The sequence below is a fragment of the Melopsittacus undulatus genome, chromosome Z, assembly GCF_012275295.1.
Source record: "Melopsittacus undulatus isolate bMelUnd1 chromosome Z, bMelUnd1.mat.Z, whole genome shotgun sequence".
Taxonomy (NCBI): domain Eukaryota; kingdom Metazoa; phylum Chordata; class Aves; order Psittaciformes; family Psittaculidae; genus Melopsittacus; species Melopsittacus undulatus.
Window position 1 is genome coordinate 40139780 of NC_047557.1, and position 27477 is coordinate 40167256.

Here is a 27477-nt window from a genome sequence, read left to right on the forward strand (position 1 = left end):
CCTCAGACTTACTGAAATAATGCTTGATCTGGCACACTTGACTATAGCACTCAGGCTAGTCCGATTGTTTCTGATGTCAGCTAAATGCAGTGTGTAATATGACATCTGTGTGCACATACAGTGTTCAGAACTCGCAGTGTTCTGGGGGCTTCCCCTGCCCGATTTCTCTTGCCTTTACAGTTTAAATCCTGCTGCCTACAAGCAGATTAGAAGCGTAACTTTAAATAACCAAATCACTTTTAGCCATCAATTTACAGTAGTAATCTTCATTAGTTGGTGTCCCTGTCCACAAATTACCTGCAAGTTCTAGGATCAGCGCATGGACCACATTTGAATCATTTTGCCTTAAATGGTGCTGCTTGCAATCGTCTGCACTGAATGTTAACGAGAACTCTCTGACCTGAGGTCTGTGGAACTAACCTAGCCAACTAATGAAAGAGGATTTGCTTGCTCTCACGGCTCTGAGTGCGGCTGCTGCTGTAAATCAAGTGTTTGGGATTTGTGCAGCTCCGAACGGGCACGCTTTGCTGACCGCAAAGTTACACGGTGTGTGTAAGGAATGCTGCAGGACACCCTGCTTGCTCCTGGCTGTACCTTGACTCGGTACAGCTCCCAGGGCGCCAGCCAGCCTCAGGCTGCGGACCAGGCTGCGGACCAGGCTGCTCGGGCTCGGGCTCGGGCTCGGGCTCGGGCTCGGGCTCGGGCTCGGGCTCGGGCTCGGGCTCGGGCTCGGGCTCGGGCTCGGGCTCGGGCTCGGGCTCGGGCTCGGGCTCGGGCTCGGGCTCGGGCTCGGGCTCGGGCTCGGGCTCGGGCCCAGCAGCTCCCGCCGCCAGCGCCTGACCTCCCGCCCTGGTCAATGAGTGTGCGCCACCCTTTAGCAGTGCTGGCCGGGGGCCCGTGGTGGCAGGGGGAGGGTGTACGCCGGCGTGCGACCATTTTGAATCTCTGAAGGCCTGAGGGGCGGCAGCCAATCGGGGCGGTGGTGTTGCGTGCCACGTGGCAGCGGTTGGAATCCCAGGGAAACAGCGGCGCCCGTGTGAGGCGGCTCGGGGCCGGGCGGCGGCGGTGGTGGTGGGCGCGGGAGTTGGTGTGAGGGGGGCGGAGGGGCCATAGGAGGAGGGGCGGCCTATTCGCCGCCGTGCTCGGGCCGCAGTGGAGGAGCGGGCAAGGCCTGACGGCCCCTCAAGGATTGCGCAGGGGCTGGCGGGAGTTCGCCGGGAAGGGGGACCCGCATGGCTAGGGTGAGATGCGTCCGGGGCCCGGGGGAGCGGCTGCCGGGGCGCCTGCTCACGGGGGCGCTCCTCGCATTGCTGTGGGGGATGGTGTGCAGCGCGGCCCCCCTTCCTGGTAGTTTAATGGTGTGCTGCACTGGGGAAGCGGAGCACCTAAGTAGTTGGCAGTACTGAGTGGGTGAAACATAAGAAAACCTACTGTACCCCAGTTGTAACCAGAGTTGCTTATCTGAGTTAGGTGGATGCTGTGTTACATACTTAAATAGGGTGGTCCAAGAGATCGAATAAAGTGTGTTTAGCCTCACCCAGCAGACTGCTAGGCCATGCTGGATAAAGTGTATTAAACAGAGCAGCGTGTAGTTCAGCTTCCTCTGTGTGTGTGTGTTTCGCAGCTTAAGGCGTCGGGCGTGGTCGTTGTTTCTGTGGTCAGTGGCCTTGCCTGGAATTATTTTGGCCCCCCTCTATAAATTTGCATATCTTTTTTGAATCACTATAAACTCACAGTTTCCTAAAAAACTATTTGCATGGAGCTGTATTTCTCAGTTTTATTGTATGCTTTGTTTCTTTAGTTAGTTTTGTCACCAGCTGGTATCATCTGATGCCATCTTGCTTCTGTACAGAAAGAAGTCGTTAGCAATTGCTCCCTTTGTCCATTCTTGGAGGCAGTCACAGTACTCTAGGGCTGTGTCAGGTGCACTAACTTCGATGCAGAAGAGTTCTAGTTTACATACTTGTTTCTCAGTTGGGAGTTAATGTGGTCTGATTTTTTTGGCCCTTTCCTTTCTACTTGCAAGTGAGTTAAATTCCAGGCCTAGGGCCAGGAGGTCCTTTCTTCACTTACAGGTGTGGTGTTCAGGTGTTGCTTTGAAAGCCACTGTGAAAAGAATATTGCATAAGCTCTGGAGGTAAGAGGCTTAATATGTTCCGCATTGATACATCACCTCAAATCAGTAGTGCGTTAGGATTGATGGTTGCATTGTAATTTAGTCATTTGTTCCTGTTGACAGTGTGGTGATTAAGTAGTGCTGTAAATCAGAGCTAAAATGAAAGAAACAAAAGGGCACAGAGGAGCTATTGTTAGAGTTTCTATTACTATTAGAAATTCAGTCATCCAAATACTAATAATGTGATTATTTCTTTTCTAAATTATATCCTTATAAATGGCTTTCCTCATGTGCCCAGTATGTACCCACTGATTCTTACCTGATGTTGACATACAGAGTGTTTCAGAAGACAGTGTCTGAGGCTTTCTAGTCCTCAACAGTATGAGAAGATATTTGCTGTGTGAAAAATGTTTGCTGTCCCCTGTAGGATACTTAATGCTGTTTTGAGAAATGAATAAATGGATAACTAAATGTGTCTTCTAAATATGCTGACAAATACTAATTCCTGTTGAGATTGTGGAATTATTTATTCTTAATAGCTGTGTGATATTTAGAAATTCTACTTGGAGTTAGTACTGTTTTGCTACAAGGGTGTTGATGTATAAGGAAAACTAATGCCTGAAAAGCGCTTTCCTAGATTTACTGAAATAAGTATATAGGGTATGCAATAGCAAAAATATTTAGGAAAACATATGTTTTATTCTGTTTTATGATAATTTAGACTTTTGATTGAAGTAGCAGAGGAACTCAATAGTTCTTTGTGGAAGAGTCATTTGAATTCCTTGACACCGGGTCAGTGAGTGTCAGAGGCTTTCAGGAGTCTGCAGACTCTGACACTACAAAACTAAATTTAAAGAGGAAAACAAGAACTTAAAAGCAGTTAGTGCCTGGACATTATGTGTTTTGTGGTTTTGGTACACCTGTTTGTATGGGAGAATAAAAATGTCAGTTTGTTTTTTGTTTTAATAGAATCACAGAATGGTTTGGGTTAGAAGAGACCTTAAAGATCACCTAGTTCCAACCCCTTGCTATAGAAAGGATGCCTCACATTTGACCAGGTTATAAATCTCTCCAGATTCCTTGTAGCCCCACTTTAGGTACTGGAAGGCTGTTACAAGGTTTGTCTGGAGCCTTATCTTCTGCTGGCTGGAATTTTAAAAGCAAACCCCTAGAGCAGCAGAGCATGTTTTTCACTGGTGCAGGACTGTGCTGCACTGAGGGCGACTGGTTAATATGCTTGTGTGTGTACAAACCCAGAAGTCTAAGAATTACTTTGTGAATATTTTTAGTTTAAAATTTTGAGAGCTTCAATCTTACTTCTATCCAGATAGATTTGATTGTGTGTCTGGGTGAGTGCACTGGCAGCAGGGAGTAATTCACTCTATCTCTATTTTTAGGGAGAGGTGGATTCTGTTTAAAGAAGACAAAAGACTAAACAAAACGAAACTTACAGAAGACCTCTGTGTGAAATTTCTTTTTTCTTTTGCTTTTTGAAAGTTGCAGCTTCTGAGTACAGAAGTACCAGTGTTTACAAACAGTTCTAAAGAACACTGAAGTCCAGGAAAAATGCTTTATAGTTGTGGTCTGTTTGCTTGGATAGTTTGAAATGAGTAGTGAATAAAGGATGGTTGTTAACAGAGGAAATGTGTGCAGGAGGATTATGCACACAGGCAACTGAGGGCAGTTAGAATTTAAAGAAAAAGAAAATCCTGAATGGTTATTCAGAATACCATTTTCAAGTAGAAGGCAAAAGTCGAGCAAAAAAACCCTGTGATTTTTGATAAGGAGAAAAATGGAGTGAGTGGAAGCAGATGCAGGAGGTTTTCACCCCTTTATTTATTTAGCTGTACTCTCACAGGCAATGAGAATCATAAGACATCAGTGCTTTAGCTGCCACACCAAAGACACGTAAATGCTATGGAGCAGACATGTTCATGTTTAGGGTAAGCATACTGAATTGAAACTGTTGCAGAATCAATTATCCATTGGATAAAGTTGGGGCTTTTTTTCTCCTCTCTTATTTTAGAGAGACGTATATCACATAGACGATATGATCGAGTCAGTCAAAGTAAGAAGACAGTGCATGCTGGATTTCTATTCGCATTATGAACATCTTTGTGCTCTTCAAGGCTCTGTCCCACTGAAAGCTGTGAAGGCTAACCTGAGTCGTCGTGCTCTTGATCTAACTGTAGATCGCATCAAAGCTGCTGATTGGATACCACTTCTGAATGCTATCAGGCATAATAAGACTCTGACTTCTATTGGAATAAGAGCTTTTCATCAACATGGTCTTGAAGAATCAGGTTTGTATTGATAACCATAAAAGATAAATATGTTGATGTAGAATTTTAGAATTTGCTGCACAAACTTTTCTGTTACTTGGATACACGGTACAGAAATTGTTATACATAAGGAAGTATTTCTATTCAAGAAAAAACTCAAAAAAGCAAGGTGTGATTATGGTTGCCTTTATGTCAGTAGGGACTGGATTTTACTGATGTATAATTTTTGTTGTTTACTAGGTGTTGAAAGATACAAAACTTACTTTAGAAGAATTCCAGCAGTTCGATCAAAAGACGTGACTGGCCAACTATGCAAAGCTGTCAAATGCTGTCTCAGCATATCAGATGTACTAAAAAATTTAGAACTGCAGGGTTTGCTTCTGAGGGAGAGAGATCTAATACTTTTAACAAAGGTGAGATTATGTTACTATACAAGTAAATGAAAAACATGCTTAGAACATAACAGAAGTAGCAACTTAAATTTTATAAATTTTTGTCACAGATGAGGTTATTTCTTTTATAGGGTATCTTTGTGTTATCCTTTATATGAATGATTCTGCTGAGGTACTTTGTATAAACTGTTCTTGCTGAACCTGTATAAATCGCATAACATTCCCTTGCCTTGATTTGTCAAGGCTGATCTTAGCAACACCTTTGCTGTGTGTTTGGGGCATGTAGCTTATGCTTTGTGACTGAAACTACAGTGCATGTACATGACAGAAGGAATGCTGAGGGACACCAAGGAGAAAAAAGCAGGTCTTCAGGATGTATTATACACAAGTAGCTTCTAGGAAAAGAGGTTGCTGCTGTTTCCAGCAAGCTATGGCTCCTCCAGTGCTAAAGAAATGAGCCAGCTTAAACCAAACTTTAAGGTTCACTCATTTTGACCTTTCTCTGAACCCCCTGTTGTTTCCTGTAGGGAGCACAAAGTGTTCTGAGCAGTCTGAGTGACTCAGTTTTTGCTCTGTAGTTTTTCCTTTCAGGCCAGTTAACATACTGTTTTTATTCTGAAGGGCTTGGCCACAGCATCGTCTCTGGAGAGTGTCTCTTTTGCCCACTGTCCAATTGGAGATGGAGGATTAGAAAGTAAGTTGAGAATCAAAAACCTTAAATATACATCTCTCTTTTTTAGTTCTTTAAATAGGTAAGCTTTTCAGTATTTCCACTCTGTTTTAAATTGGTCAATAGTGATTAAAATAACAGTCTTCACATTATTCTACATGATTTAACAACATTTAAAAATTTATTTTCTTCACTACATGCTAGAAAATAGCCATAGTACTTTATAATTATGTTTATACTTTTATTTAAAACACTAGTCATAATATTTGTTTGATGTTAGCTTTTTATTATTCATGTTTATATAAGTAAACAAATAAAATACGTTCTAGTTAGTTCATATAGTCTTTGCTAAACACTTGTGCTGGGAATATATAAACTTAGAACACTTAAATGCATTTAAAATATATTTCTTATTTCAACCCAAGTTTTTTGTCAAGGGTTCTTCCTGTTAAAGCTGATTCAGCTTCCTAATATGGCAGTGAAAAAGTGTGTTCTGATAATCCAGCTGTGATGCATGTAGATAACATGCATGTTTTTGTTTTCTTCAGCAATCTGTCAGAGTTTAAAGAATTCAGCTAATATCAGATATGTAAACTTCACAGGATGTAGCCTCACATGGCGAGGGGCAGAACATATAGCAAATATATTGAAGGTAATTTAATCACCTTTCTTAGAACTAAATGTTTACAAGATCTTAAGTACATTTTATTTTTTTTTTTATTTTCAAGCTATAAATCCATCAAAGCCTTTGTGGGCAGTCTGTACACGAATTACTATTATGCAAATACTAAAGTATGTGAATAGTCCTGAAATTTGTGACTTTATATGTCAAAAGTAGCTTAGTTTACTGGTGTGGGATTTGAATCTGGTTTTTCTTAGTAAACATCAGTATTTCTTAATAAACTGATATATTTTTTTTTAAAACGAGAATTGGGGCTTTAAATATGTAAAACCTGTTCAGGGAGCACTTCTTTAATTGTTACAGATTTTGAAAAATGTCTGAAGTATTCTTAAGCATTGGGTAAGAATAATGAATTTACAGTTTGGAGATTACTAATTAAGTCATTAGTAAGTCTGTGACTAGTAGAATATTCTAATTAATTAGCAGTGGTTTACATGAAAGCACATAATTTCCTGGAGTTGTATTGCAAGATGTCTTGAAAGTGTCTGTCTGCCAAAAAGAAGGTATTAAGACGTTTTCTAGTCATTTAGTAATTTGCATTGCAAGTTGGATATATACAGAGTACATACGACTTAACTGTAATATTTAAAAATTGCTTGTATTTCTTGAACTCAGAAATAGTGTATCTGTTACTCTTATATCAGCATCCAAATGCTGATGTATTACCTTAAACATATGGTAACTTGTGATCATGTCATCAATACTGGCTTTGTCTTTGCACTTCGTAATAGCTTCTTTGTTTGCAAAGCACCAGGCAATGAAAAGACATGGAGAAGCTTGGGCTGAAAGCCTGCGATACAGGAGACCTGTTCTGGACTATATGACTGGCTTGAGGCGTGTTACTTTCAACTGCAACATGCTTGTTGGAGATAGAGGAGCAAGTGCCTTTGCAGATTGTCTAGGAGAGGACCTTTGGCTAAAAGGTATTGTAAAATACTGACTCTTAAGATGCAGTACTGGCAGGCAGAAGACTTAAAATTGTCAGTTACAGCAAATGTGGCCAGAAGAGTAGCTGCCTGTTTAGCTAGAAAAGAGTAATCTGTTTTCCAAGGAAATTTTTCTTCCTCTTTTGAATTGTCAAAAGTATCCAAGTGCAGTTGTGATCTAGTTTTGTACTGTAGTTTTCTTGCAAAGTTATTTGTTCTACAGTGCATCTGTACAAAATGGCTAATGATGGTGGCGTAAGTCATAGCATTCAGTACATGGAACCACATACTATTGAAATTATTTTGTTGCTTGAGCCAGGTGTGCAGATTAGAACAGAGAATACTTAAACTGGACACACAGAAGTCCACAGAGATGAATCCACAACTGCTGAGGCAGCTGGGACTGTTTAACCAGGAGAAGGCTCAGGGTGGGGTTCCTCAAGGCTCACAAATATGGGAAGGGAGGCTGTAAAGTAGGTGGAGCCAAGCTCTTTCCAGTGGTGTTTGGTGACAGGACAGGCAGAAGTGGGTACTGACTGAAACACTGGAGGTTCCTCCTGAACATCAGGAAATGCTTTCTTGCTGTGTGGGTGTCTGAATACTGGCACAGGTTTCCTGCAGTGGTTGTAGAGTCTTCATCTTTGGAGATCTTTACGAGCTGACCAGACATTATATGGCTTTAAGCAAGCCTGCTCTTCAGCAGGGACTTCAGCATGATGATCTTCAGAGGTCCCTTCCAACCTCAACGGTTCTGTGATAACTGTGGATGCACAACATGAAGTAAATGCCAAACCCGTAAAAGTAATGACTGTGTAATTTACTTATCTTTGCAAGCAAAGGACATGTAGAAGCATTGACTCAGACTGTTCAGACATAAGTTGTGTATTTGTTACCTTGGGCAGTTGAATTAGTTGATGCCTGGGAATACTATATTTACTAGGAATTGTCAAGAGCAGTTACCTAACTGTGGTTTTTATATTCCTTTGTTTGCAGTTGTTTAGCAGTTGTTCATGTAACACTGATTTCAGTTTCTAGTTTTATTCTCTGAAAGTAGTATTGTTGGTGTTACACATGGCTGTTATCATAATGTTGTTTTTTTTGTTTTTATACCTCAAACATTTTAGCACTTGATTTGCAACAGTGTGGAATATCTAATGAAGGAGCAAGGTCATTATTAGATGCTCTTCAAACTAATACAACATTAGTGGTACTTGACATAAGAAAAAATCCATTAATTGGTATGTATCTGTATCTGCCTTTGTCCTTTTTGTGTTTTTTTTCTTGGTTTTGTTTTGGTTGTGTTGTGGTTTTTGTTTTGTTTTGGGTTTTTTTGTGTGTGTGTGCTGTTTACTCAGTGATCTGCTTAAACACTTGTCTCATGCAGGAAATTCTTAATAAAATATCTTCATTCTAGATACCATTATGATGAAACGCGTTATTGAAAAAGTTCTTATGAATGGAAATAGTGCTAATTTGGAGGTATGTATTAGGCATTTTGGATTGAATTTGGGGCTTTTTTTGTAGCTGCTGTTGCATTTTTTAAATAGTTTTTTTTAAAGGAAAACCTTGTTTGAGGTAAACCTATTTGTAATCTTTGTTTAGGGTGAACCAGCTATTCTAGTTGTAAACAGAAGTGTGACTTATAAGAAGTTTAAAAAGCAATCAAAAAAACATGAAGCAATGAGAAAATCAGAAAAATCAGAGGGAAAAAACCTAAAAACACTAGCAGCAACATGATATTTTATTGGGCATTTTGTATGATTTCTTATGTAATTTAAGATATTATATGTAATAAAACCTGTGTCCTGGGTTTAGCAGTAGCAGTCAATTTTTCTCCTTCTTAGTACTGGTGCAGCGCTGTGTTTTGACTTTCAGCCTGGGAATAGAGCTTTTAGTTTTTAGTTGTTGCTAAGTAGTGTTTACTCTGACCAAAGACTTTGTGAGTCTCCTGCTTTGCCATGGAGGAGGGGAGGCCAGGAGGAAGCAGAGACAGGACACCTGACCCAGATTAGCCAAAGAGGTATTCCATACGACAACACGTCATGCCCAGGATGTAACTGAGAGTTACCCAGAAGGGCTAGTGTTCTGAGGTGTGGGAGGAGGTATCGGTAGGTGCTTGGGCAGGTAGGGTGAGGTTACCAGTTGGCTGGTGGTGAGGTGTCGTATTCTTTTCACTTGTTATTTCCTTTTAGTATTATTGGTAATAGCAGTACTGATTTGTGTTATACCTTAGTTATCAAACTGTTCTTATCTCAACCCACGGGAGCTACATTCTTTTGATTATCCTCCCCATCTCTCCAGGAGCTGGGGGAGGAAGGGGGGGAGTGAACGAGCGGCGTGGCTGGGTTTAAACCATGACAACCTGATATCAGTTTAATGAAAAGAAAAATGGAAATGTGTGTGTGTATGCTTGGGTGTTAACTGTAGAATGTCAGGTAAGTATTGCTTTTCGACTGCTCAAGGCTTTATTGTCTTGTTAACATGGTAGTAATAAGTTTTCATTAAAAAATAAAGGAAATAACAATTTACATTTTAAAAATTTATTTTGAAACTTATTTTCTGCCAGTAATTTACATAGTTAGAATTTTTTAAGTTACTTGTTACTATTCTTTCCGATGCTAACCATATGAAGTTAAATACCCATTGCCATCTTTAGTAGTTCACAGAGAGTTTACAGTGGCATGCAAAAACTGAGTATCTGGACCATTTATGATTAGTTATTCTATTTAAATACTGAGTTCTGTGGTTTTGTAACATAAAAATTGGATTCAGTTCCCAAAGGAGACAGCAAATGAGTGTATTCTTGCTGTTGGTTTCACAGAACTGCAACAATCCTAGTTCTTGTTCTAGAACTTACTGCTCTTTCTGATTTTGAAAAGGCTTAAAAGTCAGAGCTGCAGATCTGTGTAGGGAGTATCTAATGAACTGAGAAGTTTGTGTGTAGCATCCTTGGGGATTAAAGTTCTCAATTTCAAATGTCTTAAAGACTTCTTTCAGAGAAATTGAAGTTGGTTGTGAAGGAGTACTCATTCTCCTTGGCAGATGCAATCAAGGCTTTTAAAATGTTGCAAGGATCACATGAAAATAGCATTTGCTTGGAGAGGCTCATGATGATTGGAAAATTGAACTGTGAAAAGAAGTAACTCTTTGGGTAATCTCCCATATACTAAGAGATCATCCAAGACATTTGTTTTATATTCATCCAGGTAGTGTTATTGGCAATGCTCTTAATTGTTCATACCTCATTAAGGGTATGAATGAAAAAGTACTGACCATAAGCTTGCTAAATAACTTTTCTTCTTCCACAAATAAAACCTGCCTAGATACTTTATTTCATAAGGTCTGTGAGTAGGCTGTTGTACTAAAATTTGCAGTTTCTCGTGGGAATGGTGCAGACACTCAAAAAAGGGATGATCCACTTGGTTAGCAAGATGGATGCTAATATTTGAATTTGAAACATTTACTACGTTAATCTAGGATTTACAGTTGGCTTTCATCTTAGTTGCAGAAGTCTGGATATTATGAAGAGAAAACCATTTGAAATTCTTTGAGGAGTGCATGAGTGCCTTCATGTGCTCTATGTTGAAAGTCAGTAATGTGGGGTTTTGTTTTGTTGCGTGTGGGGTGTTAGCAGTGTGGTATTCTGTGGCTTTTTGATTATTTTTTTTTAATTTTTTTCAAGGGGCCAGAACTGAGGGAATAAATTAAACTGTCAGAGGTGTTAATGAAAAGAAACAGTTGCTCACTAAGATGTGTTACAGAAAGAACTGCAAGGACTGTTCCTTCATTATGTCAGTAGTCAAAATTCAGCTGTTTGATTTAGAAAACTGTAATGCACAAGGAAAAACAATTTAAGAATGTATTTGTGAGAGTTCTAACAGCATATTGTAAATTCTGTATCTAACTAGCATGTTGGTTCTAATTTTTAACATAAATTCCAGTTATTTTTCAGATTTTCCATTATTTTATTATAAACTACATTTACAAATTTAAAGGAGCAATGTTTGTTCCTTGTAGCTTAAGCTTGTCAAACAGAATATAGTCAGTTAGCACCTACATTGCTTCCTTTTGTCCTCTGTGTACTGCCTTCAAATCTGTGAGGTTTTAAAAGGATGTGCTCTTCCATTTTATTGTAGTGGAGGAAACACTGGTATCTATCTCTGAAATTAGTTAATTTAGTGCAGAGGGTTTTTAATTTTACCTGTTGTAGTTGCCAGAGATCTGGATTTCATATTGATGGAAAATGAACAATCAATTGGACTAATGTTAGCTTACTTGTAGACACTTACCATAAAGCGTAAGACATGATTTTCTGTGAAGAATTCACTTGCTCTTGCAGCAAGTGGCCTAACTCAGACTGTATCTTACCCACAGAGAGCTAAAGCTGCATAGGTGATCATCCCTAGTACTGCCTCCAATTTCATCTGTTTCTAATTTCAGCTCTTTATTGTAATAAAGGCTGTCATAATTCTCACGAGGAAAACTCAGAATTCTAGGTGGTGTTTGTATTAGAGAAATGGCAGAGCTGTGTTCTGTGCCATCTGATCTGGTCAACACTGTGGTTTTGCTTATGCAGAAAATATATTAAGGTGCTACTGTGTTGCTTTACAAAGAGAAGTTCCGTGGGCTTTTAATTGGACTTACGGTAATAAGCCGCCATAACTACAAAAGATGTATTGGCTGCCATAAATAGTCTGTAATATACTGTCACCACTTGCTTACTGGATATAAGCTGCAATAGCCTTTCCACCCAGTTCTGCGTGAAAACTGGTTGTATCTCTTGGCTTTTCAGTAGCATGTAAGTGCTTACCTTTTTAGTTGGGCTTTCAAGTTTACAGGAAGAGATGCCTACTGCTAATTGATGCTTTTAGATTTGATGAGAGCTAAAACAGGAAAGTTGTGTTATCTTAGCAGCACTGTGTTGCCAGTATAGTGGATTGGAATCGTAGATTGATTGTAGTGAGTGGTGAAAGCTTGTGTAGATTCTAAGACTTGAATAACTTAAAGGAAAAATTCACTGAATGTGTCTATAAAACAAGTTGTTTTCATAGTCTCAACTCAATGACTTAGTAATTTTTCAACACTGTCTTAACATGTTCACTGTCTTTATTACTTGCATGTTGTTAAAGAGCTGCAGGCACCCAGACAAAAGGCAGGCAACTAGACTTAGATAAACTTTGGGCTTAACCGAGTATAGGTGCTCATTTATGTGTGTAGTAAAACAAAATAAAGATAACCTTGCTCTTTGAAGTTTACCATTTAATTTTACTCTATTTTTTAATTTAAAATGAACAGTTCACTTTTCTCAGGAGCCAGATATAGCTGTAGACCCAAGAAAACTTATATGAGTTCAAAACTTTTTTTTTTTTCCCTCCTCTATGAGGGTTTTCTTGCCAATGATAAATTTGGATTAAATTTAGAGCACAGTCATGGCATTTTAATCTCCCTTGTGCATTGGCTGGGAATCAGCATACTGTTCCTAGTATTATGAGGGGTTTAGAGCTCTCTTGAGGTAAGCTTTGTGTTGCTATCAACTGCATTTCCTTCAACAGCTGCTTCAGCGCTAGACTGTATACTAACTAAAGCTAGATGCACACTGAAAAATAAGTGACAGCATAACTTAATATCTACCTGGAATAATTAAATAATAGAGCTGTTGCTATAAAAGAAATGAAGTTTGAAGTCTATCAACTGCCTTTGATTACCACTTTGTATTTATTATAGTTTGGAGGGGTTTTTATTGTAGGAAGTGAAAATTAAACTTCATACTTTTAAAAATACTAACTTCATCTTTGGTTATACAAAATCATGTTAAGAAGGCTTTTACTACTCTGGAGAACTTTGGCCTGAGACAGTCATTCCTAGCAAGCCAGCTTTCTGAGAATGAAATGCAAAAGCCAGAGTTTCCTTTTTATAGGGTTGATGCCACTTTTTTTACTATAAAAGGAGAAGTGTTTTGGACAGGAGAAAGGACAATATTGGATGGGATATTATAGTGGTGTGGAGCACTTTCTGGTAATGTAGCACTCAGACTTGCATTGAATCTGTGTTTGAATTTGAGCTTTGTGGGATTTTTGTTTTCCTTAATCTTACAGTTTATTGAGTTTTCTGTAACTAGCAGTGTTTTCCATATATCTGACAAAACCCGTTCTAATCTTAAATGTGCACCTCTTTTAATACCAGTTACTAAACCAATTCATCTTTCTGTTAAAAAATAAATCCAGTATAAGTGGCTGATGTCTCCATCTTCCAAAGATGTTTTGAAATCTAAACCGAAGAGAAGAACTATTGTCCTAGGAAGTGGTCCAAAAGGAAAAGCTACTATTCGTATTGGTAATACTGTCTTTATTTTCTCTGACTGTAGTAATTTTTGTCTACAAACTAATATTTTAATGTTTAAAAGCTTTAATTATTAAATAGTCAGTGTATCTAAATGTCAGTATTTTGCAGAATACTTTTCTTCAAAAAAGAAAAATCCATTTATTCCTCATTCAATAACATGTCTTCTACCATACGTGTTTTCTGTACAAAACTTGCTCTTGTTTTTAGTATTACTAGATATGTGGCTGGAAGAATGCTAGGAAGTGCTGACTTAGATATGTGAAAGCATTGCATATATTTATTCTGAGTGCATCCTCACCATGAGCTTTCACTTCTAGGAAGCTTGTAACTTGTTGCCGAGTTCTTAACTTTAGAGCTAGTTCTAGCTAGTTCTAAACTAAGTTGCCTAGCTCTGCTGATGATACAACCTTTCTGTAGCAGATTGTCTTCTGCCAGAACAAACAAGTACGCATTTTTTACTGATGTACAGAATGTTCCAACTTTTGTTTAATTTCATGTAAATCCAATATAAATAGCATGTTTAAAATAACATAGGTATCTTGAATGTAACTAAATATTGACTATAATTATGTACTGATAGCTGTAACACAGTATTTTTTAATCAGTTACTAAAATTTCCACTGTAATACATTTGGCTGTCTTTCATCTTTGCTCTAGTTATCTGGAAGCAAACAGGTAAGCATAAATCAGATTGAAGTCTTTGTATAAGTAAACCATGGGGATCCAGGGTGATGGAAGAAGAAAGTGCCTGAACTTAAATATGATTGTGGTGGGTTTTGTTTTTTAGTGGTTTCTTCTTTTTTTGGTGTTTGTTTTTGAAGAGTAGGAATTAGGAGGTGAAAATTACTCATCCTGTTTGAACTGAGATTTGGAACCCTATTACCATAGGTATGCCTTTCTATACTATTAAAAACTTCGTTGTTTTAATGATCTCAGAGAAACGATGATCTGGGCTCTCACAAGATTACCATATGAAATACTAGATGAACAGTTTTCTTAATTTACAGACAATCTGGGGGAGAGTGATCATTCACACTAGATTATCTAAATTAACTTTTGAGTGATAGAGGATGATTTAAAGATCAACAGAAGACTGGACTAGTGAAGACGACATTTCATTATTCTTCTTAAGTGAAGAATTGCTGGTGTTCTGTAGAATTGATCAGCACGAAGACCAGCTTTAGCTATAAGCATTTTGGCAGTTACGCAATCGGCGTTCTTCTCACAAAAGCCACTAGAGGGCAGTTTGAAACATATAGTTAGCCCTGTGTTTGTGTGAGCTGTGCGTGCTTCCACTGGTAGTAGCGCAGTTAAGTATCTGAAATCAGTAATGTGAATAAAACTCCTTAGCTACAAAAATTTGCTTCCTTTTTGGATAATAGAATATCTTTATTACATCAGCCTAACATAGCAGTTAAGTATACCAGTTTATAATTACAAGCAGATAAGCTGTCCACCACTCATTCTAAGAAGCAAACAAAAAGTTTTTGAGCATTTCAGCAAAATTAGACTGAGAGGTAGATTTCTGAAAGTCCCGTTTATTACATAAGAGATTTTATTTAGAAACAGTAAACTGTGAATTTATGTGTAAATAATTAAGTATAATGAATCCACTTTTCTCCCACTGCTATTCAATACAGGGTTACCATCTAAAAAGTCTGTAAGTCCTGGGAAAAAAAGTATGTCTGTGAAAGACAGTTACTCACCAAAACCACTACCACCAGGCACAAAAGGCTTCCTTCCATGGCGGACTGCAGAACGTGCAAAGAGATGCAGGTGAGGTTTTATAGTACAAGGGAAAACACTAAAGCATTAAACCTGCATGATAAATACAGTAGAGAGCTATGTTAGTTTTTTAAAAATATGTTTTTAAAAGTTATACACAGAATTACATATTGCATCCATAATTTTTTCTGCTTACAAAATTTTTGAGGCTATTACGTAAATTCTATTTCAGTAGTTTTTAAAATACCCAGACAGGTATAATTTGATGGACATATTCAGGTGTAGCAAAAAAAGCTTCCACAACCAAACCCATCTTGTTTGCTTGTTTCCTTGTTACTAATTATTTATCAAGCTTACTGTAGCCAAATATGCAATTTAGTTTTCGAAACTTGTCGTATAGTTAGATTTGGCGTCCAATTCAAGGTGCCTAGATATTCTTTCCACCTTTTTCTGCTCTGTCTCCTCCAGTACCAACTTAATTATCTTGATCATTAAGTCCTTTGAAGTAAAAAAAAAAAGAAGGAAAAAAGGTTGCATATGGAAGCCACAATATTCTTATGCTTCCTTTTGAAACAGTTTTTGGTTGGGATTTTATGAACGTATTCCCTTAGTCTTGGCCTCTCAAAATAGGGCTTTATAAACAGAAAATTACTTAAGGTTCTATCATAACTATAGAAGAAAATGAGGATGTAACGAGAATTACAGTGCAGTGTCTGTTGCTGGTTTTGCTCTCACTGCTGCACCTGTCATACAGTCTTGTGTTTGGAAATGAAACGGCAATGGTACATTATAAATCTAATTTTCTCAAAAGTGTTATTTTTTTAACTTTAGAGGAGGGCCAGTGAATGGTACTGAAGAATTACCAGTGAAGACTGAGGTACACTCTCTCTCTCATATGATGGTTTATTTAGCAGATGCATGCCTGAAAAGAAATATGAAAATGTTCTCAACAGAATATTACTGTCTAAAAGTTAAGACTGGAACTCACTAAGAAGTTTCTCTCTAAGAAGTGCAAAGTAACAGCTTATGTCAGCATTTGGTTGAAACTTCTTTGATACTTAGTTTACTCCCATTTCTGCCATCAGTATCTTGGTTTCTTAGAGCACGTCCTCCTCTGAACCTGGTGTTCCCTCTGCTCTTTCTCACTGTTTTTTCCTTCTCTTCTGCATGTCTGGCATTTTTTTGCCTTTCTTATACACACTTTCCTTGAGGCACTGCCATCTTGACTGCTGGGCCAAGCTGTGGGTTGGATACAGCTGTCCAGCACTGGGCAGCCCTGGCTGCTCCCCATAGAGAGCTTTGCTACTAAATCCTTGCCGCATATACACACAATATATGCACACAGATTTATTAATTTTTTCTTAAATATTGTTTGATGCAAATTCATTTTGAAATTGCATAGTTGGGCAATGTGTATGAGTTGTAAGGGATTCTGGGGAACTGCTGCATTTAAATTAAACTTTCAGTACTGTCTTTGATTTTTATTGCACAGTGTAATGAATGCTGTGAGTGGGTGTGGTTTTCTGATGTAATTAGACAGGTATTCCTGTGAAAGTGACAGTGGAAAGTGCTTCTACATCTGAAACTGAAGACACAGAAGATTTAGATGTTGTTACCCACTACCCTGATTTGTCAAAATCATTAGATAAGATTAGTGTAACAAAGCACCAACAGTTACAGGTAAGAGGCATTTTCTGTGCATTAAAACCTGTGAAGGGAGGTTGCATCAATTAAACCATATTTTATTCAGAAAATTATGGTTAAGTTAATAACCACTCATGCAGCAGGATTTCTGAATAACTTAATTATCCTTCATTATGTCAGGCAGGCTTCAATTTCAAAAGATATGCATCAAATATGCACTGGATTTCCAATCTCTGAATAGTTCTAATGAAGATGTGTACAATATAAGCATATTGTCAGAACAGTCCATAATGAGGAAGAACCCCACTTAATACGCACAGCTGCAACATGCATAATTTCTCTGTTTCAGTCTTGATTCATGGTTAACAAATCTTTTGATGAGTGTTACTGCTTGTAGTATTTCCTTCTAAGTGTTTCCTTTATACATGTAATTTAATGTTATTTCTAATTATAGAAATAAAAATAGCTAATATATTGTAATTATTGTGGTGTAGAAGTAATTACAGAAATAACAGAAAGTTTGTTAAAGCTCCATTTTATAATTGAACTTGGTATAAACTTCTAAATTTCCTTTTTATTGTTCCATCTGCATCTTTGGCAGTTCTATAAAACTAGCAGTAGCAAGACTGTTGCTGCAGTTGCCTTGACAGGGAATGTTCTCATAGAAGGAAGGGAAAACACATGGTGTGTTTCAGTGCCTCAGTAACACTGATGAGGTAATTTAGCACTATTACAAAGCAGCACCCTGAGGCAGAATAACTGGTTTTTTTCTGAATGTTAGGATTCGAATTTTGTTTGGAGAATCTGCACTGACTCCAAATGAATACTGTTAAAAATAAGGCCTGTAGTCAGTTTGGTTTTGGTCGTGGTTGTCATGGATTGTCATTGGTTGAATCAACTGATCATGTGTATAAATATGAAGACTCTCTTTAGGTAAGCAAAGTGAAGTTGAAACTTAGTGTTACAGGTCTATCTGAAATGGGAGGGTTAGGGTGGCTTAGAGTTACGGTGGAAGGCAAAAAAACTGTACAAATACTGCATAAATAACTACCTGCTTTCTTTTTCAGTGGAAGTACGCTTTTTCTTTAGGCGTACCATTTTTCTCTCTTGGGCTTCTGTTCGGGAAGATATTCAAGGTTTTCACATGTTGTTGGGACTTAAAAGTTGTATAGCAGCTTTCTTCTTTGTAGGTGATTTTGTATTGCTGTTTGTGTGCAATATGTTGACATTGTGCTGTGCAGTGACTTCAGTATTCTCATAAAGAGTGTTGTGTCTGGAATCACGGAATTAATTCCATGTCACGTGAATATTGCACCAAAAACTGTATTTGATGCTTATTGCACCAAAGACAGGAAAGACAGTGCTTTCAGAAAAGCATGTATTTTTGATGTATTAATTCTTGGTGTTTGAAGAGGTAGGAATATTACTTTCAGGACACTCTGGAGAGGAATACCATCGTTTGTGGTTTGTGGAAAGGTTGTCATATTGACCTGTGTTGTCAGTGTTACTTGTAGTATTACATATAGAGCAAGTGTAAGGAAGGGGTAATTTGTGCTTAATGTTAGCTTCCAGGGAGGGAAAACTAGAAAATTTAGGAATCTACCCCAAAATTAGTTCTGATTTTCCTAGTGCTTGTAAAGGTCCAGACTCTCCTGATTTTTCTGAATTTGAAAACTAAAATACTTTTTAGGCCATATTTACATATCTGACAATGCTGCTTAAGCAGTCTTGAACTGTTTCTGTGCCTCACCTATCTTGTTTGTTATGCAAAGCACAGTCTCACATTATGACAGATCCAAACTTGCAACTTGTCACTGTTGAATTGTGAGGTCTATTTCCCCTCCATCCCTTAATGCTTTTCCATTTTTTACTTCAGTCTTTTTTATGTCTTTTTTTCATATTTATCTGATCATAAAGTGAGTAGATTCAACTTGTTTATGTGGAGAAAACTCATTCAGTTGAATAGACATGCAAAGGCCTGCACCTGGGGAAGAACAACCCCGTGCACAAATACATGCCGAGAGCAGACTGTCTGAAAAGCAACATTTCAGAAAAAGCTCTAGGGGTTCTGATGGACAGAACCCCTGATGGAGGACCTTTTTTATGTTCATTAATTCAGCTTAGGTACTGTTGTGAAACAGCTGTTACTGCAGAGCTGCTTGGGGAAGAGAAGCTGACTTGAGGGACTGATCAAGCTGGAAAGTAAGCCAGTGCATATATGTAGCAGGTGTTGGCACAGCCCTTCAGTAAAGTGGGAGAAGCAGCTCTGCTAGAACAATGATGGGATGCAGAGACAGAATAAATGGTAAGAGACAGGAGTTCCTTAAACTGCCAGTGTGCCAAAAAAGCTCTGCAAACATCCCTTGATATGACTAAATGACCAGACTTTCACTTTAGTATGCCAGTCCTTATGAACTTCCCTGCATCCTTCTGTTCTAAAAAGGGGCTTTAAGAGTACTAATAAGTGAAACAGTTGTGCTTTCATTAAGAAAAAAAAAGAAAAAAAAGTCAAAATCCTTTCTTTAATGAAAAGCTGAATTTCTGCTTAAATGAAAAATGAGAACTGATAAGTATTCTTCCCTTCCACTACATGGAATCTGAAATGTCAGAATTGTCTTTGATGAAGAATGTATTTGAAGAAACTCCCAGATTTTTCTTAAATCCTTAAATAAGAATATAAGTTAGAACTTCACCCTTTAATATAGTTAGCAGTGCAATTCTTTCTGCATATTAATACTATGAGATTACACTATAACCTTTTTTTAAAAATAAGGACAACAGTGTAATTAAGAAGAAAAACATGGCCTAAAGTTTTTTTCATATTTTTATGCTTTTAGTTTATAAACTTCAGTTTTATACTTGAGTTTTATACTTGTGTCTGTTGTGAGTTGTCATATTGCATAGAGTAATTCTGAGGGCTACAAATAGCCTTGAAGATGAATAGCAAATTTATCAGTTCTGTTTTCTGAACTACACTAACTGGAAGGCTCAATCTCATAACTTGGATCTACATTTAACTTTCTCTGAGCTTTTTTTATACAAAAGACTGGAGGCCTGTGTAAGGTAGTGAATTACTTGAAAGAAAATCAGAGAATAAAGCGTACATATATTTGTAATTTGATGGTGACAGATATGTTTGCCCAGGTACAAGGGATCGCCCTTTAAATGCAGGATTCTGATACTTCTTATGAGGAAATATAGCTGCTTTGTTTGTAATTTTTTTCATGAAGTGAGCCCATAATCATCAAATATTGTGTACATCTACAGGGTAATACTACAACACCTCAAAATTTCTTTTGAAAATCTTAATTTAACCATTTTCTGAGCGTTTGCCTTTTGAGAATACAAACCAGCAATGTGAAGAAAAAGCTCAGTGCTGTTATATTTAGCATTGTCTAGAACCTATCCAGAACAAAATTACTTTAGAACTGTGGTTTCTACAGTTGAGTTGCTTGCCGAAGAACCCTACACATTAGAAACTTTGAAATACATACATAGATGTATACATGCACACACTGTAAATGGAACTGGAAGAATTCTTCAAGTATCTGTGACTGATCTTCAAAGCCTGTAAGGATTGTAGCTTACATGTCAAGTTGTGAATGTAGAACATTATGGGCACTACTTTCTGGGATGTGGTTCTGTATCTGTAACAGGATTTCTATCTCCTGTTATTTCCACATGTTCTGGGTTAGATTGCAGTAAGACTGATCTTTTGTTTAGAGTTCTCCTCAGAGATTTCCCCTTACCTCATACCTGGAGGTGATTTTTTTATATCATGGCAGTTAGATACTCTTAAATCTCTTCCCAAATACGGTGTTTGAAATGTGGTTTTCCTGTACGTTCTGACATCTTAGAGTCTTTCTCATGTTCAGATGATAAAGGTATGACTAGCTTTCTAGCTCCAGGGTTAGCTTGGATGATGCTAATCTGGGGATTTTGGGAGTGGGCTTCACTGGCCAGTAGGGCCAGACCCATAGTCTCTCTGAATGGTTGTCACTGGGCAGGCTATATATAAAACATTTTAGAAACTTCATCTATGAATTAGATGCAAAAGTCCCTCTAATCCTAAAAGACCTGTGAGGACCTCTTTGCGTTTGCAGGATTATTTTCACTATGCATTGTGTTGCGTGCCAGTCTTCTCAGTTTATTGTATGAAGTGCAGTAGTATGCACTTGAATAAGCTTTTGATCATAAGAAAAAAGGATTTCAGTACTACTTGGATCTTTGCTCCTCTGTAGAACTGATTGATACGGTGTGCAAAAAGCAGTGTCCTATGCAAATATGTGCTGGTATACAACATACACAGAGAAATGAAGAAGCTTTGTATACTGTTCATTCATCTAGGTTACCCTCTGAAAAACACAGCAGCTTGATAATTTTGATGGTTTTTAACCTTTGGAACCAGAAAGTTGTGATAAGGCATGGCAGAAATAAAAATCCTATTTGTTCTTCCACTTCAGGTGCTGTAATTAAAGATTATAATACTCTGATGTGGTATGAGAATACATCGTATTGCTTATTAAATCTTGACTACTGTTCGCTGAAGCAGAGAGATTCACTTCTTGGAACTAAAAGTTAAAATACAAGTATAGGCACCTCATGAGTAAGGCTAGAATATGTTTGTTAGATGTTAAAGATTGGTATTGTTTTTGTTAATTCAACACTAAAGTGCTTAACTCAAGCACCTTGGGATTAACAAAAACTTAGGTTTTCTGCTGAACTAAGTGAAGCCATTTAGAGTACAGTTCTTACTGTTCAGAATTTTGTATTCCTACTGCTGTAATAAGAAATACAGTCCTGGATGAAAAATGCTTTCTGAAAATCTAGGTATGGCTACTAAGGACTTTTTAGAGCTGAGTTTGAGCATTGATGAGGGTAAAAATAAGGTTTGAAAAGGCCAAGTGGAAGAAAAAGATGTAGAGAAGAACATATATTCTTGTTGGTAATGTCATAGGCCCATGAGACTTGTCCATAATCTTACCTATTGTTATCTTGCAAATCTGTTAAGTGAATCATGATTATTTCTACTTGCCTGTGTTAATTTTTTTCATCCTTGAGTTACGTACTAGTGGACCTCTGTTATATGTTTTTGTAGATGATAAATTACTGCTTGGAATCCCATGTGCTAGTTGTTAATTGGACGTGCTGAGTTTTTGCATAATACTGCATATTGATCTGACATCTTAAAATAAATTTCGTGACAGTTTATATATGTATTCTCATAGGAGGAGCTGGAACAATGCATGGAAAAATTAAAGGAAGAACAGAGCGCCAGAGTAAAGGCTGAGGAACGAATAACGGAGGTAATTCTTTTTAACTCTTAGTCATCTTTACTTTTAAAGGAGGCACCAATCAAACTATCTACTTGCTTAATCAGGAGTAATTAGCAATGACCTCTAATACGGTAGTTTTCAGAGTTTCAGTTCAAAGTCACATGGATCATTTACTAGCCTGAGGGCAATGATGAAATCTTGGTTTAGTAATGTGTGCTTGTTCTCCGGATCCTATTCCAAAGCCATGAACTCTGGGTCAAGCAACCCTTCCAATGTGTTTTATTCATCTGGTGTATTAGGATCTGGAGTATTCCGATGTTTGTTTTTCTCAAGAAAGTAATTACGTCTTTTTGCAATTTGTAGTAAATGGATAGTTCTTTGAGGTAGCCCATCTTCTTTATCATGACTTGTGCTGAAAAGCTGTTTGTTGCCAATGTTGTTTAATTTGACTTACTTTGTCGCTTTGATCTTTAAGTTTTGTTTCTGCAGACAACAAAAGTGTTGGATGGTTTTATACATTGGCCATAGTTATCAGTTGTTGTGAGGCACAGTTTTGCTTTATGATAGAGCCAAACTTAACAGCTTGTCACAGTTGAATTGTAAGGTCTGTTTCCCCTCTGTCGCTACTGAGCTAAAAAGATTCTTTTGCAACAGTAAGCAGAATTTCTTGCAATAGGTTTGCGTGTAAGGTAATGTAAACAAATGGATTTGGTTTTTAAATGTGGTCTGGAGTGGAGTGAAAGTGCTGGTACACTTTGGAACTTCAGCAATAAGTGGTACCCCACAGTACAGGGAGCAGATAGCCACAAATGACTGCAGTCTACAAGGTTCCTTGTAGTTCTCCACTGTGGCCGTCAGTAATTTGGAGTGCAGTTCTGGATGTTAGTTGTTTGAATACTTAAATACTTTTTAGACTAAATACCCAGTGCAAGAAATACCGCTTGTGCTAGACTGCTTAGACGTAGCACCTTGTCTCAGGAGAAGGGATAAACTAAGTAGCAGTAATCTTTGAACCTGTTCATTTTGGTGCTAGTTTAACAACTACAGTGCACTACACAGATTTATAATTTTTGTCCTCACATAAGATGGAACACCTGTGGTGGAAGTGATTGCATAGCTAATCTTAAACAAGTGTCTGAGTTAGTGTTTCCCTCAAACACAAAATAGTGTATATCCTTAGAGTTATCATTCAACTTTCAATTTATTTGATTAATTTTCAATGTGGAGAGAAATTGGATCATCTTAAACTTTCAGGTTTGGGGTGCACAGTGCAGGGGACAGATGCAGTCATATCCAGTCCCTCTGTTTACAGAGGGGTGAATATATGGGAGAGCACTTGCCTTCATTAAGGCTTTTATTAGTAAAACAAATTCTTTGGTGTTAATCTGGCATATAATAGATGCAAACCAACATGATAGGAAGGGTAATCTTTTTGCTTGCACTTGCTCTCAACATTCTGTGTATACTGAAGACAGTGCTGAGCCAGCAGTTTTGAGTGCCTGCAGCAGTTTCACTATGGTAGCATGGGACTGCAGCCAGCCATGGATAAACAAACCTGCACAGAGCTCAGTCTAACAGTGCCCTGAATATTTCTGGTGCAGGAAGTTCTGTATCAGTTGCAACAGTTAGTTTGGTATTTCTCTTTGTGATACGGATTTAACTGACAATGGTAGAAATTACTTTATCTTCCACCTCCCCCCCCCTTTTTTTTTTTCCGTTACTAGCTGGAAATTGAAAATGCAAGATTAAGGAATCTAAATATCTCCCTGTCTGAGGTTCTTCATGCGCAGTCAGTAACCAACATGATTTTGGAAGATGAAGGTGTTCTGGGCAGCATTGAGAGCTCTTTCCAAAAGTTTCATGCTTTTTTAGACCTCCTTAAAGATGCTGGGTAGGTCATCACTTAAGTCTTAACTCTTTCTGCTTAAGTCTCTTCTTCTTTTCCCCTACGTAAAAAATAGTTTTTTTGAATAGGCCCTCTGTCAATTCACAGTGATAGGGAGATGCTCAGAAAGGTACAGAATACCAATCACATAGACTGCTCTTCTCAGTAAGGTTCTATATGTAATATGCTATGCTGTTGATTGGTGGCTGCAACTTCTCAAATATTATTGAGGCTTAAAACTTACAAGTGCAGGTTTGGCCAACTTGTAAGCTGGCAGGTGAAACAACATAACTGTATTTGAGGTATGTAATTGGATTTGGCTATTGACAATTGTGCTGGTTTGGGAGATCTGCACCAATCTTCTGCTTGAATTACAGAGTTCTAGTCTTTGTTCTAACTGAGAGGCAATCTGCTTGTCAGCGTCCTTGTTTGACATCAGTGTTGACTGGGAGAACTTCATTCAGTGTCATGAGGTTAAGAATTAAGACTGACAGTTTTGAACCTTCAGCCTAATTTGTGCAAAGATCTGAAAATACCTTCAGCTACATATTGTCATCTTTATTAAGCTATTCTGGGCTTCTTGGAAAACAATGGAAAAACTATCCTCAAAGCTTCAAACAGTTTCTGTTTCTTATTCTGATTTTGAATGTTTAGATTTTTCACGATAATTTTTTTTGTGTTATTTCCTATTAAATTGTATTTTACAGACTTGGACAACTTGCTGTTTTAGCTGGGATAGACCAGTCAGATTTTGGTTTTTTGGGGGATCCACAAATGAATTCTACTCTCAGTAAGTCTGCTAACATGCTGAAGGAGAAGTCTTTTGAAGAAGAAAGACATGAACATATCCAGAATAGCAAAGTAAGTCTGTAGAGGGAATGCTGGTGGCAATCTACTTGATACTATAACGCTTTTCTGCTGTTAGTCCCCTCTGACTGAAAATAATGATTACAAAATGATCCATGAAGTTAATGCAACCTTTTGCTGTAGCTGTATTTATACAGATCACAACAATTCAAAGATTAATGTAGGGTTTTTAAATGATTACCATTTGGAATATATTTTGTAATTTACTAAAGAAAATGTTGGTGATAATCATGTTGTTTCTTATTCCAGAATACAAAGGTCCTATAGTGGTATACATTGCTTAAAAATTGAAAATACCATTACTATGTTTTTTAGAAACACTTAATAGTGATGTATAGTGTTTTTAAAATCCTAGTCTGATAGGAGAGGGTAAATAAGGTTGTTGAAAAGCACGAATTTTCTGTTAAGTAATTGCAGTGCACATGTTCACTTCAGTTAGATTTCTGTGTGGGCCATTTTTTGCCAAGTTTCAGGCAACTAAAAATTTGGAATATTAACAACATAAGGTTTTAGTTTCTATTCCGAAGACAGTAAGTAGAACACCTTGCAGATTTTTCAAAGGAGATACTAAAGTTCCCATAAAAAAACAAACAAAAAAAACAACACAAAAAAAACCCAACAAACCAAACCAAAAACAACCAAAGAGGCTTAAGTTCTTATTTTTTAAGGAATTAAAAATTAAGATACTGGCACTCTGCAAACTTGTCCAAGTTAGATAAAATTGTCATGCTAAAATTCATTCTGCATTCTGGTATGTTTATTATATCCAATGTCTTCCCCATTAAGTATTCCAAATTCTTCAAGATCACCATGAGCTTCTAAATCATGATGGTAAAAAGTGTTGGGGTTTTTAATGGTGTGGAAAGCAATTTCCAGTTTTGCAGTTTGAATCTGCTGAAATTACTTGGCGTAATATGTGGTTATTATAGGTTCTTTGACATTTGTTTGGCTTGTCACAGTGTTTTCAGCTGATGGACTCTTTTGCACTGTGACATAAGCTTTTTTCATGCAGTTTGAATAATTGTTTATCTAATTCAGCTACGCTTAGAAGCCTGAACTTTATTTTTTTTTAAGTGTACAAAGCATGCATGCCAAAGGATGATTACAAAAAGCTTCAGCTAACACTTAATGCTACTCTCATACTTATCTCCTAGTATTGGTTAGTTTGGATTCTTGTAGCAGCTAGGTGTTGTGGGCTAGACTATTTCAGAATAATAGATGTGATTAGGCTTTGCCTGCTTCAGTGTAACTGACACATTTCTGTAGTATAAAGTTCAAGCTAGATGTGAAACTATTGTTATGACCCTGTCAATCTCGTGAAACTTGGTTGCTTTGAAAGGTAATAAAGGTTGTGCTGTTATCTCTGAGCCTCTCCTATATAATGTGATGAGTTTATTTTGCTGTGCAGATTTTAGTATATGGCAGTTGCAATACTGTTTTTGGTTTTTTTGAGGTTTTTTTTTTCTCTAGTTGCATCAGTACCTTCATTATAATCTCTTATTTCAGAACAGAGCTGGGGACATCCAAGCTTCTCTTCCTGGCACATTTCAATCCCAGATGACTGTGAAAAGTGCCTTCTCTGCTCTTAGACAAATAGAAGACATTCAGGCTTCTGAACAGCAGTACCAGCCCAGTTCACAGAATGAAAATGAAGCTCAAATAATTAACCAAAAGAAAGAGGATGAACCTCAAAATACTACTGCAACATCCCCTGAGAGGAGAGTCAAACAAAATGAACAAGCAAAAGGGCATCAATCAGCAAGGCAATTGGTTACCAGTTGGCATTCATTTTCTGATTCCAGTGTACATATTAAAAGTAATGGTAGCAGAATATCCAGTGATGCTTCTGGAGAAAAAAGCAGAAGTTGTTTCTCAAAGAAATACATTGCTAGAGCAAATGAAATGGCAATTCCAAATGATGGAGCAAGCGGAGACCAAAGCAGACAGCAGACAGTAAACCGCTCTGGAACCGATACTGTTGGATCTGATTCTGAAATGCAAGAAAGTGTCAAAAGTCTTACCAGTACTTGAAATGGTTCTAAAATGTTTGGACTGGTTTTTACACTTGCAAGAGTAAAAACAGATTTTGGATGCCTCGGTATAGCTTGAGAGTTTTTGTAAAGTAATGTAGGCTTTGTAACCTTTTTAAGCATTGCATGCTGTTTTATATTCCTGATCCATGTTTGCATCACTTGTTACTAGATTTTTGGTTTTGGAAAGGTGATAACACTGGTAAAATGTTTCTACTACATACAAAGGATTCCCGGTATATGGATTTTGTTGTATATCACAGATCTCATTATACAGTGTAAACTGTCTTGAGCTAATAAATTTAATTTGATTACATTTTTTTTCCCCCAGCATGAATTTCCAGTGTATTGCAATGGAAGCAGAAAAAGTGGGTTTAGGGCAGACAGCAAGTCATGCCTAACAGTTGTGGGGGTATGACATTTCCAAAGGCAGTGGAAGTTTTGGATTGAAAAATGAACCTAGAAACACGTCTGCCAAACATGCTGAAAACCAGACACTCTTCTTTATTGCTGTGGCTGTAGATCACAGAATAATACACATTGGAAGGGACCTGTAGAGGGTGTCAAATCCAATTCAGTTAGGTTGTTCTCGGGACCTGGAGAAACATGAGAACATTGAAACTAAAAGCACATTATTGTT

General features: G+C 37.6%; 1 protein-coding gene across 5 annotated transcripts; it reads left to right on the forward strand.

Moving 5' to 3' along the window:
• Positions 1 to 1108: 1108 nt before the first annotated feature.
• On the forward strand, positions 1109 to 27153 carry CEP78 (centrosomal protein 78). Of its 5 annotated transcripts, XM_031054157.2 has the most exons (17): positions 1109 to 1241; positions 2027 to 2137; positions 4143 to 4419; positions 4639 to 4811; positions 5412 to 5484; positions 6009 to 6112; positions 6891 to 7065; positions 8193 to 8306; positions 8483 to 8547; positions 13293 to 13401; positions 15051 to 15186; positions 15967 to 16012; positions 16672 to 16815; positions 22008 to 22085; positions 23780 to 23946; positions 24648 to 24801; positions 26314 to 27153. In XM_031054157.2, the coding sequence occupies exons 3-17, from the start codon at positions 4167 to 4169 to the stop codon at positions 26836 to 26838; spliced, it is 2316 nt and encodes a 771-aa protein (XP_030910017.1). In that variant the 5' UTR covers positions 1109 to 1241; positions 2027 to 2137; positions 4143 to 4166; the 3' UTR covers positions 26839 to 27153. The 5 variants fall into 5 exon arrangements, with proteins under 5 accessions (XP_030910017.1, XP_030910016.1, XP_030910018.1 ...); XM_031054156.2 differs by lacking the exon at positions 2027 to 2137; XM_031054158.2 differs by lacking the exon at positions 2027 to 2137 and having other exon boundaries at positions 6063 to 6112.
• Positions 27154 to 27477: the final 324 nt, after the last annotated feature.

Bases quoted from the DNA above. Each gene is read 5' to 3' on its own strand.
- CEP78 (XM_031054156.2), top strand. The intron at 6,113-6,890 runs GTAATTTAATCA...TTGTTTGCAAAG, and splicing joins ATATAGCAAATATATTGAAG to CACCAGGCAATGAAAAGACA. The intron at 22,086-23,779 runs GTAATTCTTTTT...TTCCGTTACTAG, and splicing joins CTGAGGAACGAATAACGGAG to CTGGAAATTGAAAATGCAAG.